At 38.8% G+C, this 15,404-nt stretch overlaps 2 protein-coding genes across 2 annotated transcripts; both read right to left on the bottom strand.

Annotated features, from left to right (window-relative positions):
* Positions 1 to 9,968: 9,968 nt before the first annotated feature.
* On the bottom strand, positions 9,969 to 10,337 carry LOC117331128 (tigger transposable element-derived protein 6-like). The gene has a single exon (XM_033889723.1). The coding sequence runs from the start codon at positions 10,335 to 10,337 to the stop codon at positions 9,969 to 9,971; it is 369 nt and encodes a 122-aa protein (XP_033745614.1).
* Positions 10,338 to 10,478: 141 nt separating this feature from the next.
* Positions 10,479 to 11,159, bottom strand: LOC117331127 (tigger transposable element-derived protein 4-like). The gene has a single exon (XM_033889722.1). It carries the CDS (start codon positions 11,157 to 11,159, stop codon positions 10,479 to 10,481), a length of 681 nt encoding a protein of 226 aa, XP_033745613.1.
* Positions 11,160 to 15,404: the final 4,245 nt, after the last annotated feature.

Raw genomic sequence — 15,404 nt, 5'->3', positions numbered from 1 at the left:
TTGAACCTAAACTGTATCAGACCGTCTCACGGTATCTAGAGATTCTCCAATGTATGCCTATTACGTCTGCGGTTGCGGAACGTTCCTTCAGAATCATGCGTCGGCTAAAGACATACCATTGCCGGAGAACGAATGTCCTCTCTGGCATTGTTACATGCGTATCGCGACTACTCTATGTAACGGAAGGAGAAAATGTAGCAGCCAGACAGGGGTTCTTTAAATGTTTGTTAAAATATATTATTAAATGTCTCAATTATATCCCTCAGAATAGCTCTAAATATCACCTCTGTGCATCTAGAAATATTAAAAAAAAACAAAAAAAAAACGGGGAGCCCTCGTTCCCCTCTTACGAGAGTCAGAAAAGCCTGTCCGACCGGGCTTCCACTTTCATTTAGGTCTGGCTACGCACCTGGCAAAACCACCATTGGTTGCAACGGGTTCCCCGTTTGTCCAAGGGAAAGGGGTAAAGTGAAAGGAACTCGTTGACTATTCATTTAAAACAGTGTTGAAAAATATTGTAGAGAAAACTGGTGTAGGGTATCACCAGCCTTCTCTAGAAGACTAATGAATGCTCCCGTATCCCAAAACCCATACAATGTAGTGACAAGTACTCACGTGTAGTGGCTGTATGTATACATTGCGGGGTTCAGGATCAAAGAGGCCGCTCTCTGACACCCCGCGGGATTAAATACTAGCTCACGTGCGAAATGAGTTCCAACCAAGGGAGATAACTCCCCCGATTTTCACTACACTCCTCCCTGTTTTATGAACGCCCCCTCCTGGACTCTGTACACTCCCTGGGAAGAATTGGTGGGCGTCCTAGCATTCATGGATCCGCTGGCATGGAGGGCTCCAGATTCCAGGGTTGATGATCTTCCGAGGGACGACGAGGGTGTGTGCCTCCTTAAGCTAGATCTAATCCTATGTCTGTTGTCTAACTCCCATGACTGATAACGGTGCACTTTGGAACCGTTACTGACATGGGATATTCTTTCAGAATAGCCGATATCCTAATTTCTAAGATTCTATTTTTGTTTTCCTATTAGCAGCTATGTATATAACTGCTGTGTTAGACGACGGTCAGAGGGTTTTATCCTCAGACTTCCTAGCATTTAACCCTATAGCTATAACTGAGTATATATTTAAATATCCAAACCTAAGGGAGTTTGGGTTGTTCCGAAGGCCCCAACCTGAGAAAACCCAGGGGTTCCTTGAACAACCATTTACTGTTTAATGTGGAGGGATTTTTATTGTGGATTAATGCAACTTACTTTACGAAATTATATCTGCTGAGATGAGGAATAACTATCTGTGCAACTGATATATGTACAATATTTACATTCCCCTATCCGAGGAAAGGCTTTAGGTTGCTTGTTAAGCCCCAGTTCGGATGAGGGTTCCACTACTAAGTGGTAGGTCCCAGTACCCGACGGTTCAATGGGCAACACTAGTACTTAAGCCATAATTGATCCTATATACATTAGATGTATCTTAACCAATTAAACCAAAACTGATAGTTTCATAGGACAAAAATACTAGGAGTGTAGTCACCCCATTCCCTCCCCCCTTTTATTGGAGAGCACTCTTGATAAAACACTACTTATACTAGAAGTGTACTCCCCCCTTTTACTGGAGAGCACTCCTGATAAAAACACTACTTATACTAGAAGTGTACTCCCCCCTTTTACTGGAGAGCACTCCTGATAAAAACACTACTTATATTAGAAGTGTACTCCATTCCTCACCCCCTCTCTTAAGATGAGGTGTGGTCTCTGTGACCAATGGCTACCTGATAACCTGATCGATTTTTAATTATATGTATGTATTAGTTCTCATGGGAGGTTCTCACAGGTAAGCTATATACCTGTTAATGCAACTAGTCTCCACAGATTCCTCCCCCTTCACCTGAACACTCAAGGGAGGAGCCTGCGGTGACCTCGAGAACTTGTGGTGGAGGTATAGAACCTCACACCTTATCAATCTGTTGGTGTTGTGACAGCGTGCACACCCCCATAGGCTCTCCAGTCCATACATTGAGGAGATCTCTCTGGTTGATTGCACGCACCCCTTGAGGGACTTGAAGTTCCATCAGCACCAGAGTGCCTTGAACTCTAAACCCTCCTTCCGAGAATTGGAGAATTCCGATAACTCATCAAGTATATATATATTATATATATATATATATCAACTGGGATGCTGCCTGCTGAGGTTCCACTGGAAACCCGCGGTGCACATTACTGGTTACATACACTTTAATACTTGCCCCCTTGAGGTTTTACCAATAATTTGGAACCCTAGGTGGCATTTCTCTATTCTGGATATTAGGGGCTCCACCGTCACCTCCAGCTCCTAGAAAGCGGTGGCAAGGTGGATATCAGGTTTGGTGTTTGCTGAGGCCAAACCCTCGACCTCCCACAGAAGGTCGTCAAACCCCTCTTACTGGAAATCCATGCTGAAACAGAATGATTGCCTGACGGGGGGTAAGGGAGCTAAACACTAATAGATTCAACCCCAGTATCTGATGTTTTCTTACCCCCTAGTCCTGTATCAGCCCCTTCCCAATGGACCTTAATGTCCAACTTATGGGGAGTTTTTGTCTCCCTGTATGGGAGAGTGATATAGGGCCCCATTCTTCCCCTAGACTGCATGAGTAGGTACCCCCGGGGTCAATCTTCCATGGTTTGACAGACATACTCAGCGGACCCTGGTTCTGTTGGCGCGAAATCCCACGACACTGCGGATAGCGGCCCTTCAGCGCGTTCTCGCGTATGGGTACTACCGACACGTTTTTAAGAAGCTCTGATCCACCTCCTGGGTTCGGATCATTCTGGGTCTTCCATGACACGTCTCTGTTGGAATGGGCTTCTCCTGGGGGCTCAGTGTGTGGTTCCCTGACAGGAAGAGGCATATGGGGCTCCACTGTCTCTAGTCTCATGACGTCCTTCTCCCCTTGCAATTTTGAAGTCACCGACCGCCTTCATAATGGCATGATCCAACCCAGAGGATACTGATGTGTTGCCAAATAATGGCCCCACGGCACTGGAGTTGGGCTGAACCATGACCGGCTGCCGGGTGGTCTCGTTCCAGCTGACATCACAAAATCCTATTGAGTTTGAGGGAATAGTTGTCTGAGCAGTGGACACCATGGGTGGTTCCTGTGGGTTCTCCATGAAGGTGTGAGAGGGATTACCTGATCTCCCATTAGTAACCTGCCGGAGTTCATGTCCAGGATACAGTTGTTCTTGGCTAGGAAATCCACGCCCAGCAACATATCATCTGTGATCGGTGTTTCACATACCGTCCAGGGGGTCACCGTGGTTCCTAACCCAATGAGTAGGTCCTTAATTTCCCATACATTCTCCGCGTTGCCGGTGAATCCTCTGAGCTGTACCCTCTTACCCAGTATTAGTGGTCCATTCATGTGGTCCAGCAATCCTCTCCGGATCAGTGTCATAGTGGCGGCTGTATCCACAACTGCCCTTATGGACGTTCCATTCAAAGTTACTGGTATAGTGAGACTGCTGCCCTCTGTGACTACCAGCTTTATTTCCCTATGTGGGAACGGATCCCTGGACCCCTTGTTTGATGGTGACGGAGAGCGGGACCGACTAAGAAAACCTTTCCGACGGTCTGGGGACATGGAATTGTTCACCTGGACGCGGCTGTTGTCCGTGCTGCCCTGGCTCTTACCATTACCCCCTCCTGGTGGCATGGAGTTACGTCCTCGGTCTCCTTTCGGGGTTACGATTCCCTTCGCGATAAGGAGGTTACCAACGTGGTTCCCCCGCAGGCGGGTAATAAGGCAACACCTCACCTCCATCCGGATTGTGGTACGGAGGTGGGGGCTGTGGCTGATAGTACGATGTTCCGGTTGTTCCACCATGCATGAACGATCGTTTGAGATCGTTTACCTCATCACGTAGCATTTCAATAACCACTCGGGCACGACGCGGATTGCGGGCGCGCCTATTGCCCACGGCCCCTCGATCGGTTGAGCCGCGCCGAGAACCGTGGTCGTCCCGATTATGCCTATCATATGTGTGCCTCCCCCCTCTGGGTCTCTATGGTATACTGACTGTCTATCTACTGAACCCCTATGGGTATACCTAGTTGGTGTATCCCCCATGTGGGTCTCTGTTCCCATATTGGGAGGAGGTTTACTATCCCCTGAGTTATCCGGTTTAATATTATATAGCAACAAATCATGGTATATAGCAACAAATCATGGTATATAGCGATAAATCATGTTAGATAGCAACAAATCATGGTATATAGCAACAAATCATGGTATATAACAACAAATCATAGTACATAACAACAAATCATGGTATATAGCAACAAATCATGGTACATAGCAACAAATCATGGTACATAGCAACAAATCATGTTACATAGCAACAAATCATGTTATATCACAACAAATCATGGTATATCACAACAAATCATGGTATATCACAACAACAAATCATGGTATATCACAACAAATCATGGTATATAGCAACAAATCATGTTACATAGCAACAAATCATGGTACATAGCAACAAATCATGTTATATAACAACAAATCATGGTATATAACAACAAATCATGGTTTATAGCAACACATCATAGTATATAACAACAAATCATGGTATATAGCAACAAATCATGGTATACAACAAATCATGGTATATAGCAACAAATCATGTTATATAGCAATAAATCATGGTATATAACAACAAATCATGGTATAGCAACAAATCATGGTATATAACAACAAATCATGGCATATAACAACAAATCATGGTATATAACAACAAATCATGGTACATAACAAATCATGGTATATCACAACAACAAATCATGGTATATAGCAACAAATCATGTTACATAGCAACAAATCATGGTACATAGCAATAAATCATGGTATATAGCAACAAATCATGGTATATAACAACAAATCATGGTATAGCAACAAATCATGGTATATAACAACAAATCATGGCATATAACAACAAATCGTGGTATATAACAACAAATCATGGTATATAACAACAAATCATGTTATATAACAACAAATCATGGTACATAGCAACAAATCCTGTTATATAACAAATCATGGTATATAACAACAAATCATTGTATAGCAACAAATCATGGTATATAACAACAAATCATGGCATATAACAACAAATCATGGTATATAACAACAAATCATGGTACATAACAACAAATCATTGTACATAACAACAAATCATGTTATATAACAACAAATCATGGTATATAACAACAAATCATGGTATATAGCAACAAAACATGGTATATAACAACAAATGATGGTATATAACAACAAATCATGGTACATAACAACAAATCATTGTACATAACAACAAATCATGTTATATAACAACAAATCATGGTATATAACAACAAATCATGGTATATAGCAACAAAACATGGTATATAACAACAAATGATGGTATATAACAACAAATCAAGGTATATAACAACAAATCATGGTACATAGCAACAAATCATGGTATATAGCAACAAATCATTGTATATAACAACAAATCATGGTATATAGCAACAATTTATGGTATATAGCAACAAATCATGGTACATAACAACAAATCATGGTATATAGCAACAAATCATTGTATATAACAACAAATCATGGTATATAGCAACAAATCATTGTATATAACAACAAATCATGGTATATAACAACAAATCATGGTATATAACAACAAATCATGGTATATACAATTTTGTATCAACAAATCATGGTATATAACAACAAATCATGGTATATACAATTTTGTATCAACAAATCATGGTATATAACAACACACCTTGGTACTATATATCACTTATATTTTGTGTTGGATTTATTTTTCGCGGTAATATATGAGGAGAATATATCATGTCATGAATTTAAATAACTCGCAATTACATGTATTTTACAAAAATAACAACTCTGGATGGCATCCATATTGATTCCATCTGTATCATAACTTGCTTTTATAGGCGTAAGTCTGATATATATGTATTTGAATTCAGACATCTTTAGAACTCATCCTGGTATTGCTGACAAAATTGATTCATTCATATGTACAGCCATAGGTAGAAGGTCAAGAGATTGAGCACTTGTACCACAATGAATATAGTTGGAAAACCCTGATGCTATTTTTGTATTGGAAAGGTGATAAAATGTTAAACATAAAAAACAGCAGCCAAACTACCAGTTTCCCCTTTAATAGCTCATCTTTTGTGTATTTAAAGTCATTTCTAGAACAGTGCTGATGAAATAATGTATTGCAAATTCGTCTGAAGAGGCAAGTTCATGAAATAAAGTATCCACGAAATCTAAATGATTTCTAGTATATATCATCATTTCAGTGATATATAGGTGCAGAGGATCTGGTTGAAGAAAAGAAGAGTTATGAGATGATAACGTATATTAAAGACAGGAAATTTCTGTTCCCAGTTGTTGTAAACCTAATATAGACCAATGTCAGATGAGTTCATTCTTTATTTAATTTGCACAATGAAGTTCAAACTTTAATGTAAGTTTTTTTTTTATGAATGTTTCATTTAATTTTGTTTTTTTCTTTTGTAGGGAATGCATAGGAATTAACAAGGAGCCAGAGGAAGACAGCTGGTATTGTAACAAGTGCTTGGCACCTACAAGGAAACCTTCCAAGCGTGGGCGGGGCGGTGGGCGTGGTAGGGGCAGAGGAAGGGGAAGGAAGAAATCTTTGAAAGAATGATGTTATAAAACACAAGGAACAGTCATTAAATGATTCCTTTGTTTGTTCCCCAATATTATACTTAAATGGCAGCGATGGTTTATAACGAATGTTTCATGTTGTTACATTACTTCTAAATGTATGAAATACTTGATATAAGGAACAGTTTGTTTAGTACAAGTACCACTTGGTGGACAATGATTAAGCTCCCACATGGTATTTTATCCAAAAGGATAGACTGACCTTACTGCTAATCAGTTATGAAAACCTACAGTTGCACAAGATTCTTCGATGTGAATAGATATGCGCCAAACAAACACATTTCTAAGTAGACTTTTACCTGCTACCAACTGGGCCTAGTTGTTCAAAAGGTGATTAGCTTAATCACTTGATTAGTGAAAATCTCATTTCTCCTTTACTTCAAATAATATGTGCGTATATTCTTCAAAATCAGGTGTATAGTTTCAGAAAATTTTGTGAATAAGTTTGATCAGAAATTATTCTATCAGGATTTTAATATTGTTGTTAAACTGTGATTAGCCTAATTACCTTTTGAACAACTTGGCCCAGGTGATTAAGTTTATCCTCCAAACAAATATGACTGCATTCTTCACATTTTAAGCATCTTGTTAATTGTTGAGTTTGAGGACAAGTATGGTCATATAGATTTTTTTAAAGTATTTTTTCTGTCCTATCATGGAAAAATTAGAACAGAGACTTAATGTGTTCATTTGTATTTATTCAATTATGACTTGTTACAGTTTTATAGTTTATATATTTTCTCATTTTATAAGCTCACCTGCACGAAGGGCAAGTGAGCTTATGCCGTGGTGCGGCGTCCGTCGTCCGTCCGTCCGTCCGTCCGGCGTCAACTTTTTCATTCAAACAACTTCTTCTCAATAACCAAAAGGCCCAGGGACTTGATATTTGGCATGTAGCATGCTGGGGTGAAGGGCTACAAAGTTTGTTCAAATAAATGACGTTGACCTTCATTCAAGGTCACATGGGTCAAATAGGCTATAATCTTCAAACGACTTCTTCTCAATAACCAAGAGGCCCAGGGACTTGATATTGAGCCTGTAGCATGCTGGGGTGAAGGGCTACAAAGTTTGTTCAAATAAATGACCTTGACCTTCATTCAAGGTCACATGGGTCAAATAGGCTATAATGTTCAAACGACTTCTTCTCAATAACCAAGAGGCCCAGGGACTTGATATTGGGCCTGTAGCAAGCTGGGGTGAAGGGCTACAAAGTTTGTTCAAATAAATGACCTTGACCTTCATTCAAGGTCACATGGGTCAAATAGGCTATAATCTTCAAATGACTTCTTCTCAATAACCAAGAGGCCCAGGGACTTGATATTAGGGGTGAAGCATGCTGGGGTGAAGGGCTACAAAGTTTGTTCAAATAAATGACCTTGACCTTCATTCAAGGTCACATTGGTCAAATAGGCTATAATCTTCAAACGACTTCTTTTCAATCACCAAGAGGCCCAGTGACTTGATATTGGGCCTGTAGCATGCTGGGGTGAAGGGCTACAAAGTTTTGTTCAAATAAATGACCTTGACCTTCATTCAAGGTCACATGGGTCAAATAGGCTATAATCTTCAAACGACTTCTTCTCAATAACCAAGAGGCCAAGGGACGTGATATTGGGCCTGTAGCATGCTTGGGTGAAGGGCTACAAACTTTGTTCAAATAAATGACCTTGACCTTCGTTCAAGGTCACATGGGTCAAATAGGCTATAATCTTCAAACAACCTCTTCTCAATAACCAAGAGGCCCAGGGACTTGATATTGGGCCTGTAGCATGCTGGGATGAAGGGCTACAAAGTTTGTTCAAATAAATGACTTTGACCTTCATTCAAGGTCACATTGGTCAAATAGGCTATAATCTTCAAACAACTTCTTCTCAATAACCAAGAGGCCCAGGGACTTGGTATTAGGCCTGTAGCATGCTGGGGTGAAGGGCTACAAAGTTTGTTCAAATAAATGACCTTGACCTTCATTCAAGGTCACATGGGTCAAATAGGCTATAATCTTCAAACGACCTCTTCTCAATAACCAAGAGGCCCAGGGACTTGATATTGGGCCTGTAGCATGCTGGGGTGAAGGGCTACAAAGTTTGTCCAAATAAATGACCTTCACCTTCATTCAAGGTCACATTGGTCAAATAGGCTATAATCTTCAAATGACTTCTTCTCAATAACCAAGAGGCCAAGGGACTTGATATTGGGCCTGTAGCATGCTGGGGTGAAGGGCTACAAAGTTTGTTCAAATAAATGACCTTGACCTTCATTCAAGGTCACGTGGGTCAAATAGGCTATAATGTTCAAACGACTTCTTCTCAATAACCAAGAGGCCCAGGGACTTGATATTGGGCCTGTAGCATGCTGGGGTGAAGGGCTACAAAGTTTGTTCAAATAAATGACCTTCACCTTCATTCAAGGTCACATTGTTCAAATAGGCTATAATCTTCAAACGACTTCTTCTCAATAACCAAGAGGCCAAGGGACTTGATATTGGGCCTGTAGCATGCTGGGGTGAAGGGCTACAAAGTTTGTTCAAATAAATGACCTTGACCTTCATTCAAGGTCACGTGGGTCAAATAGGCTATAATGTTCAAACGACTTCTTCTCAATAACCAAGAGGCCCAGGGACTTGATATTGGGCCTGTAGCATGCTGGGGTGAAGGGCTACAAAGTTTGTTCAAATAAATGACCTTCACCTTCATTCAAGGTCACATTGTTCAAATAGGCTATAATCTTCAAACGACTTCTTCTCAATAACCAAGAGGCCCAGGGACTTGATATTGGGCCTGTAGCATGCTGGGGTGAAGGGCTACCAATTTTGTTCAAATGAAGGACCTTGACCCACATTCAAGGTCACAGGGGTGAAATCGGCTTAAATCTGTAGAAATAATTTTGCTATAGCCAAGAGCCTCCAAGACCTGATATTAGGCCAATAGAATGCTGGAATGAAGGACTAGAAAATTTTAATATGAATAAAACTAGCTTACAATGATATTTGAATAAAGAGGTAATCAACATAGTATCCTTAGAAATGACCTCAATCAACTTCAAAGTTGCTGTAGAGCCAGGTGAGCGATACAGGCCCATTGGGCCTCTTGTTTATTTCCTCAATAACATCACTCTGTGTTGTTTGTTCAGTGGTGACAATATCTTTGTTGATCGTCACAAAATCGGCAAGCGAGATTTGGTCCTCGGAGATTGATCTTCATTCATTGGCTAACGTTGACAGAGGGATGTCGTCATCTTCGCTTGATGAGCTGTCACTCACCGAGGTCACGACCTCGGTATGCATGATTCCGGCCTTCAAAAAACAGTTACGAATCGTGGTGGGCGTGACACACTTCCACGCTCGGTATATCCAGTCAAGTCGGAGATTGATTTCAGGAGTGAGACTTTTATCAAAACATTTCAGCAAGTATTCAATGAGGAATCGACGGTACTTCTGTTTCAAATTGTTTATTATGCCTTGGTCCATCGGTTGTAATTTTGATGTCGTGTTTGGAGGCAAAAACACAAGTTTGATTGAACTCAAACCCTCCACATGCGGATGAGCAGTGCAGTTGTCTAACAGCATCAAAACCTGACGACCCTGTCGATTGAACTTACGATCAAGTTTTAAAATCCATTCTCGGAATAGTTCCGTCACCGTCCAGGCTTTCTTGTTCGCGTGGTATTCCACGGGAAGACTTTTTACATTCTTAAAACATCTGGGATTTTAAAATTTCCCGATCACCAAAAGTTTTAATTTTTCGGTTCCCGAATCATTAGCTCCAACCAAAAGCGTGATCCGTTCTTTACTTTTTTTACCCCCATGACAGTTTTCACCTTTTACTGTAAGTGTTCGATTAGGCGTCAGTTTAAAAAACAGGCCGGTTTCGTCGGCATTAAACACATTGTCTAGAGTGTAATTAGAAATGATGTCACCAACTTTATTTTTCCACTCATCCACAGTTTCCTCGGAAACGGAGGAACTTTCCCCAGAACTCACTTTGCTTGAAATACCCCTTCTTTTTTTGAAACGCTCAATGAAACCATTCGAGGATTTGAAGTCACTGTATCCGAGATCTTTCGCAAGATCCTCTGCTTTCGCGGAAAGTATTGGTCCATTGACGGGAATATTTTTATCACGCACATTGTGGAACCATTTAAAAAGTGCTTCCTCAATATCTGAGTGGTTTGCTGTCCGTAAATACTTGCGTTTTGGACTGAAAGTTCCAGTATTAAAAGCTTTCTCTATTTGTGCCCGATTTTTCAACAACGTACTCAACGAGTTTTGCGGTATGCCATAAGCCTCCGCTATGTTTTTTTTTTTGGATTGAATTCTTTTGTCGACATCAATCAAAATTTGGTGTTTCGTTTGAAGATCCAATATCTTTCTCTTTTTCGGAGTAGCCATTTTGACACCTTCCTTCGTGTATAAAGTGACAAACAAATGAACAGTGACTTGTTTTTACAGCGATTTATATCGGGTAGGGTTAATGAGTTGTTTTCACAGTTCGTACATACAGGTAAATTATCCCGTGGGGACCCCCAGACCATATCGCACAAAGCGATAGTTCGTACATAGCGACTTCGTGAATACAGGATTAATTTACAAAGGTTTATATAGAGGCTCAGTAGGGGATTTTTAAAGACTTCGTGAAATGCAGTGTATCGTTAAATCCGACTTCGTGAAATGTGGAGTTTACTGTAAGTGCAAATATTTCCAATAATGTTGGTCAATAACTTGTAAGTCATTAAAGATATGTCTTAATGAAAGTTACTGTATACCTTATAGTCACCCACTGATCAGGTGCTGTGTCATTAGATCATTGTGACCTTGACCTCAAGGACAGTGGTCAAATAAGTGCAAACTTTTCCATAATGTGTGTCTAGGCAATAACATTTAAACCTGTATTGATATTGTAACGGAAATTGCTTATTCCTTAATCAGCCATTGACAAAGTGCATTACTCTGTCATTGAATTGTTGCAACCTTGGTCTGTGTTCGAAGGTCAAAGGTAATTTATATGTGAAGTTCATTGGCACCATAACTTCTTTTTCATTAAAAGTATTTTGATGAAACTTGCACTATACTTTCAGAAGTCAATGTGCAATGAACTGCCTTAAAATCACTTAATTCTGAAGGTCAAAGGTCAAAGTACAAAAAATTTTTGTAATAATTTACAATCTGGCAATAACTTTACAAACAATTTAAATATTGTTAATGATAGTTGCTGCATATCTTTATCACTCCACTGAGGAAATACAGTACTTTGTAAATGGTTCATTTTGACCTTGACCTCAAGGTCAATGGTCAATTGAGTGCAAAAAAATTAATGCCTAGTAAGGTAGAAGGGAAAACATGTGTTTTTGTTCACAAAAATATTCTCTAGTTTCAGTTCACATTGCCTGCAATAAAACCCATCCATTCTTTAATTCCGTGTGTCCCCATGCCTTATGCTGTATTTTAAAAATAATTTCATTTGTTGTGAGTCAAGCTGGCACACTGAACATATGTTCATGTGAGTCTACACACATATGCCCTATCTGTACTTAGAATAACTATACTGACAATGCAGGAGTAAGTTAAGAGTCTAGGAAACTTATTTCATGCTTTATCAGATTTGTCATACATGATTTGTGAATTACAGACTTTTTCTGACTGGAGCAAAAATACATGGATACATGGAATAGATAAAGTGTTATTTCAAATTTAAATAAAGGAGTTTCGCTCAGGCTACAGTGTAAAAGATAAATAAATTATACAAACATAATGCATATAATTTGTAAACCATTGCCATCAGAATGTTCTTTTCTGTACAAACAGCGAATAATACAAATACAGCTTCACACTTTTTCCAAAACATGTCGGATATTAACATTTAATTTTTTCATTCTTGTCGCATGACGACATGCTTTAATATTTGGCATAGTATTGATATATGAGGGAAGAGATGTACGTTGAATGAAGGGTTTGCTTACAAGAATGATATTTTTGTTTTTGAGTTTTGCTGTTGAAGGATGGTGAGGATACGATGATGGAGTATAAAGAGTCCTGTAATGATATGTACAGTGTGTCAGCAGACAGCTTGTTATAGAAATCGACAGTTCTATTTACACACACAAGCAGTTGTATAATATGTTGTTTAAAACTGAGAGAACAGTTTGGATTACAAGTAGCTTTTTTTGTATGCATATGTCTGCCTGGAGGGAGCTCACTGACCCAGGGTCAGAATAGAGATCTACAGACTGCATAGTCATAATGTGCGCATGCATCACCGAGCTTAAAAAACAAGATAGCTGTTGGATGCTTGCAAGCTGTCCTGAGACAAAATTATGCTGTAAGGTTTGATAATTTATTCATAGATTCAGTTTACATAGGTGGTCAGTTTGTTATGTCTACAATATTCTTGCTGCTTCGATTACGTAACAGGAGAGATTGAGGTTATAAGGAAATGCTGGAGTACAAAATCTAGTTTGTAATTGCGTTTGGTGTCCTACTTATAATATTTAGAAACTGTATTCCCTTATGTCATTGCTCGCTTGTTTGAAACTTTAAAGAATGAATTAAACTTTTAAATAGGAACCTGTATTGTAATGAATCTTAATTCTTTGTAAATGTATTCTTAAATGATTAATAAAAACCTATAAAATGCACAAATGCGTTCTGTCTTGTTGGTCAAACCAACAAACATGCATGCACATTGTAACTGCGTAATATACTTGCAAGTCGGTTTTTGGACAGCAACGAAAACTATGGCCATCTGGATGCGTATACATTTCTTTTTCTTTTCATTTTGTGTTAGCTAAATTTAAGTCGAACAACAAAAACTTAAAGAAATTTCTCCAAATTGTTTGTATATATAACCAGGCTTAACTTGAAACCTGTTTACCTGTATATAAAGTCACCATCATAACCTTTCAATTAGTATGAAAATGTTCCTCAAAACAACATTTTGACTTTGTCTGTGAAAAAGTTTTACTAGTGTAGTGACATTTAAACTTTAAAATGAAGGCTCCCTTCATGACCTTTGCACTTGCATTGCAACCATGAGTGACCTTCAAACTTTTCTGTTGTTAGGGCTATCGCTGGCAGTACAACAGGGCCATGTGACAGCCCTTTAATCAGGGGCAGAAGCACTGGAGCTTGTATATAGGGTTTGATGGATGACTGTTGTGATTCTGCTCCACGTGTTCTTCAACTTAATGTATATGTGATTTGCTTCACTTTCTAAATGAGGCAGTGAAATTACCAACGTGATTTAAACTCAACATAATCCCTGTGTATAGGGCTGTCAAAATTTGGCAGTCTGTGCTGCAGTTCTTTCCATTTTGGCAGTACAACACAGAATGAGGAAAGAAATTGTTGAATTCTGTGTGATTAAAATTGCTACACTTTATTCAATTAGAAAGTTTGAAATGAAACACAGGCTAGAAATGCCAAGGTAAGGTTATCATATTGCAATGTTTTCTCCAAAAGTACACACACAAAAATAATTTTGTACTGGTGAACACTATGGCTTATTTATTTGATGTAATCTGTCCGGTTGGTAATTTGTAAGAATGTGTATGAAAGTGAAAATATAAAATTACAACTCAGAAATAACATTAATCCGGGTCTGTCTATTTTGATTTAGGAATGAAATGTTTTCAAAGCTTAAGAGTGTTTTGAGTATGACTAATGCAGATTTTGTTGTTGATTGTATGTATATTCATGAAGGAAAGGATTGGGGTTCAAAATATCTCTTTTCTGCTTTGTGTGATGTCATGAAAAAATCTCTGGGTACAGTTGTAATGATTGACTGGGTGTGTATATATACCTCATCGATTATTGGTGCTTCATTCTTCTGTTTGTCACCTGTTTGTCATTCAACTCAATTATTGACATGTTATAAAGTCTCCATGCTAAATTGACAAAGCATAAAGGATATGTGATGCATAACTAATTTTTCATCTTTTCTTTTGATGGTTATTATAGAAGTACATTTAAATCTGCAATAATGAATTAAATATTTTCAAGGGTGTGGATTTTGATCACAATTGTATTGCTATAATTGTGTTATTACCCCATCATAATAAACATATGTTAAAGTGTAGCACCCATATAGGTTTTAACTGTACAAAACAGAACGAATCAGTCTAATAAGGAACCTTATACCATTTTTGTTGGTTCAGTTTTCACTCCTGCTCTTAATATCAATTATACTAAGCTATATATGTCTTTTTTATAGAAACTAATTTGGGTGAAATTTTTTGTCAGCTTCTGGAGCAATGATAATGATAGAGACATATGCAGAAAAGTCAGCTGTTGCCCAATGCTTGTTTTTGTTTATTGACATGCTCCATACATATATAGAGAGGCACTGCCACAATAGGGCAATATTTTATAATCACAATGATTTATTCACTTAAATCACTGGCTTCGGACCCCATGTTATCATCCTTGAGTAGAATCCTGGAATACCAGTGGTTCTGGTTTGAAATATTTTAGTAAGAACCATCTGTGAAGATGGAGGTGATTTTGTGCTATAATTAGTAGAGAGAGCGGCCTGCCAACCCTGTCTTACATTGGTGAGACAGTCGTTAGTATTGATGTTGGCTAGTTCATTTTCAAAAGTAGTGTGAAGGGTTCCAGATAGACAGACATTCTCTAGATACA

This window comes from Pecten maximus, chromosome 7 (assembly GCF_902652985.1).
Source record: "Pecten maximus chromosome 7, xPecMax1.1, whole genome shotgun sequence".
NCBI lineage: Eukaryota > Metazoa > Mollusca > Bivalvia > Pectinida > Pectinidae > Pecten > Pecten maximus.
The sequence above is the reverse complement of the archived record's forward strand: the minus strand, read 5'-3'. Positions and strand labels throughout refer to the sequence as shown.

Bases quoted from the DNA above. Each gene is read 5' to 3' on its own strand.
- LOC117331128 (XM_033889723.1), bottom strand. From the start codon at position 10,337: ATGCTGTTAGACAACTGCACTGCTCATCCGCATGTGGAGGGTTTGAGT.
- LOC117331127 (XM_033889722.1), bottom strand. From the start codon at position 11,159: ATGGCTACTCCGAAAAAGAGAAAGATATTGGATCTTCAAACGAAACAC.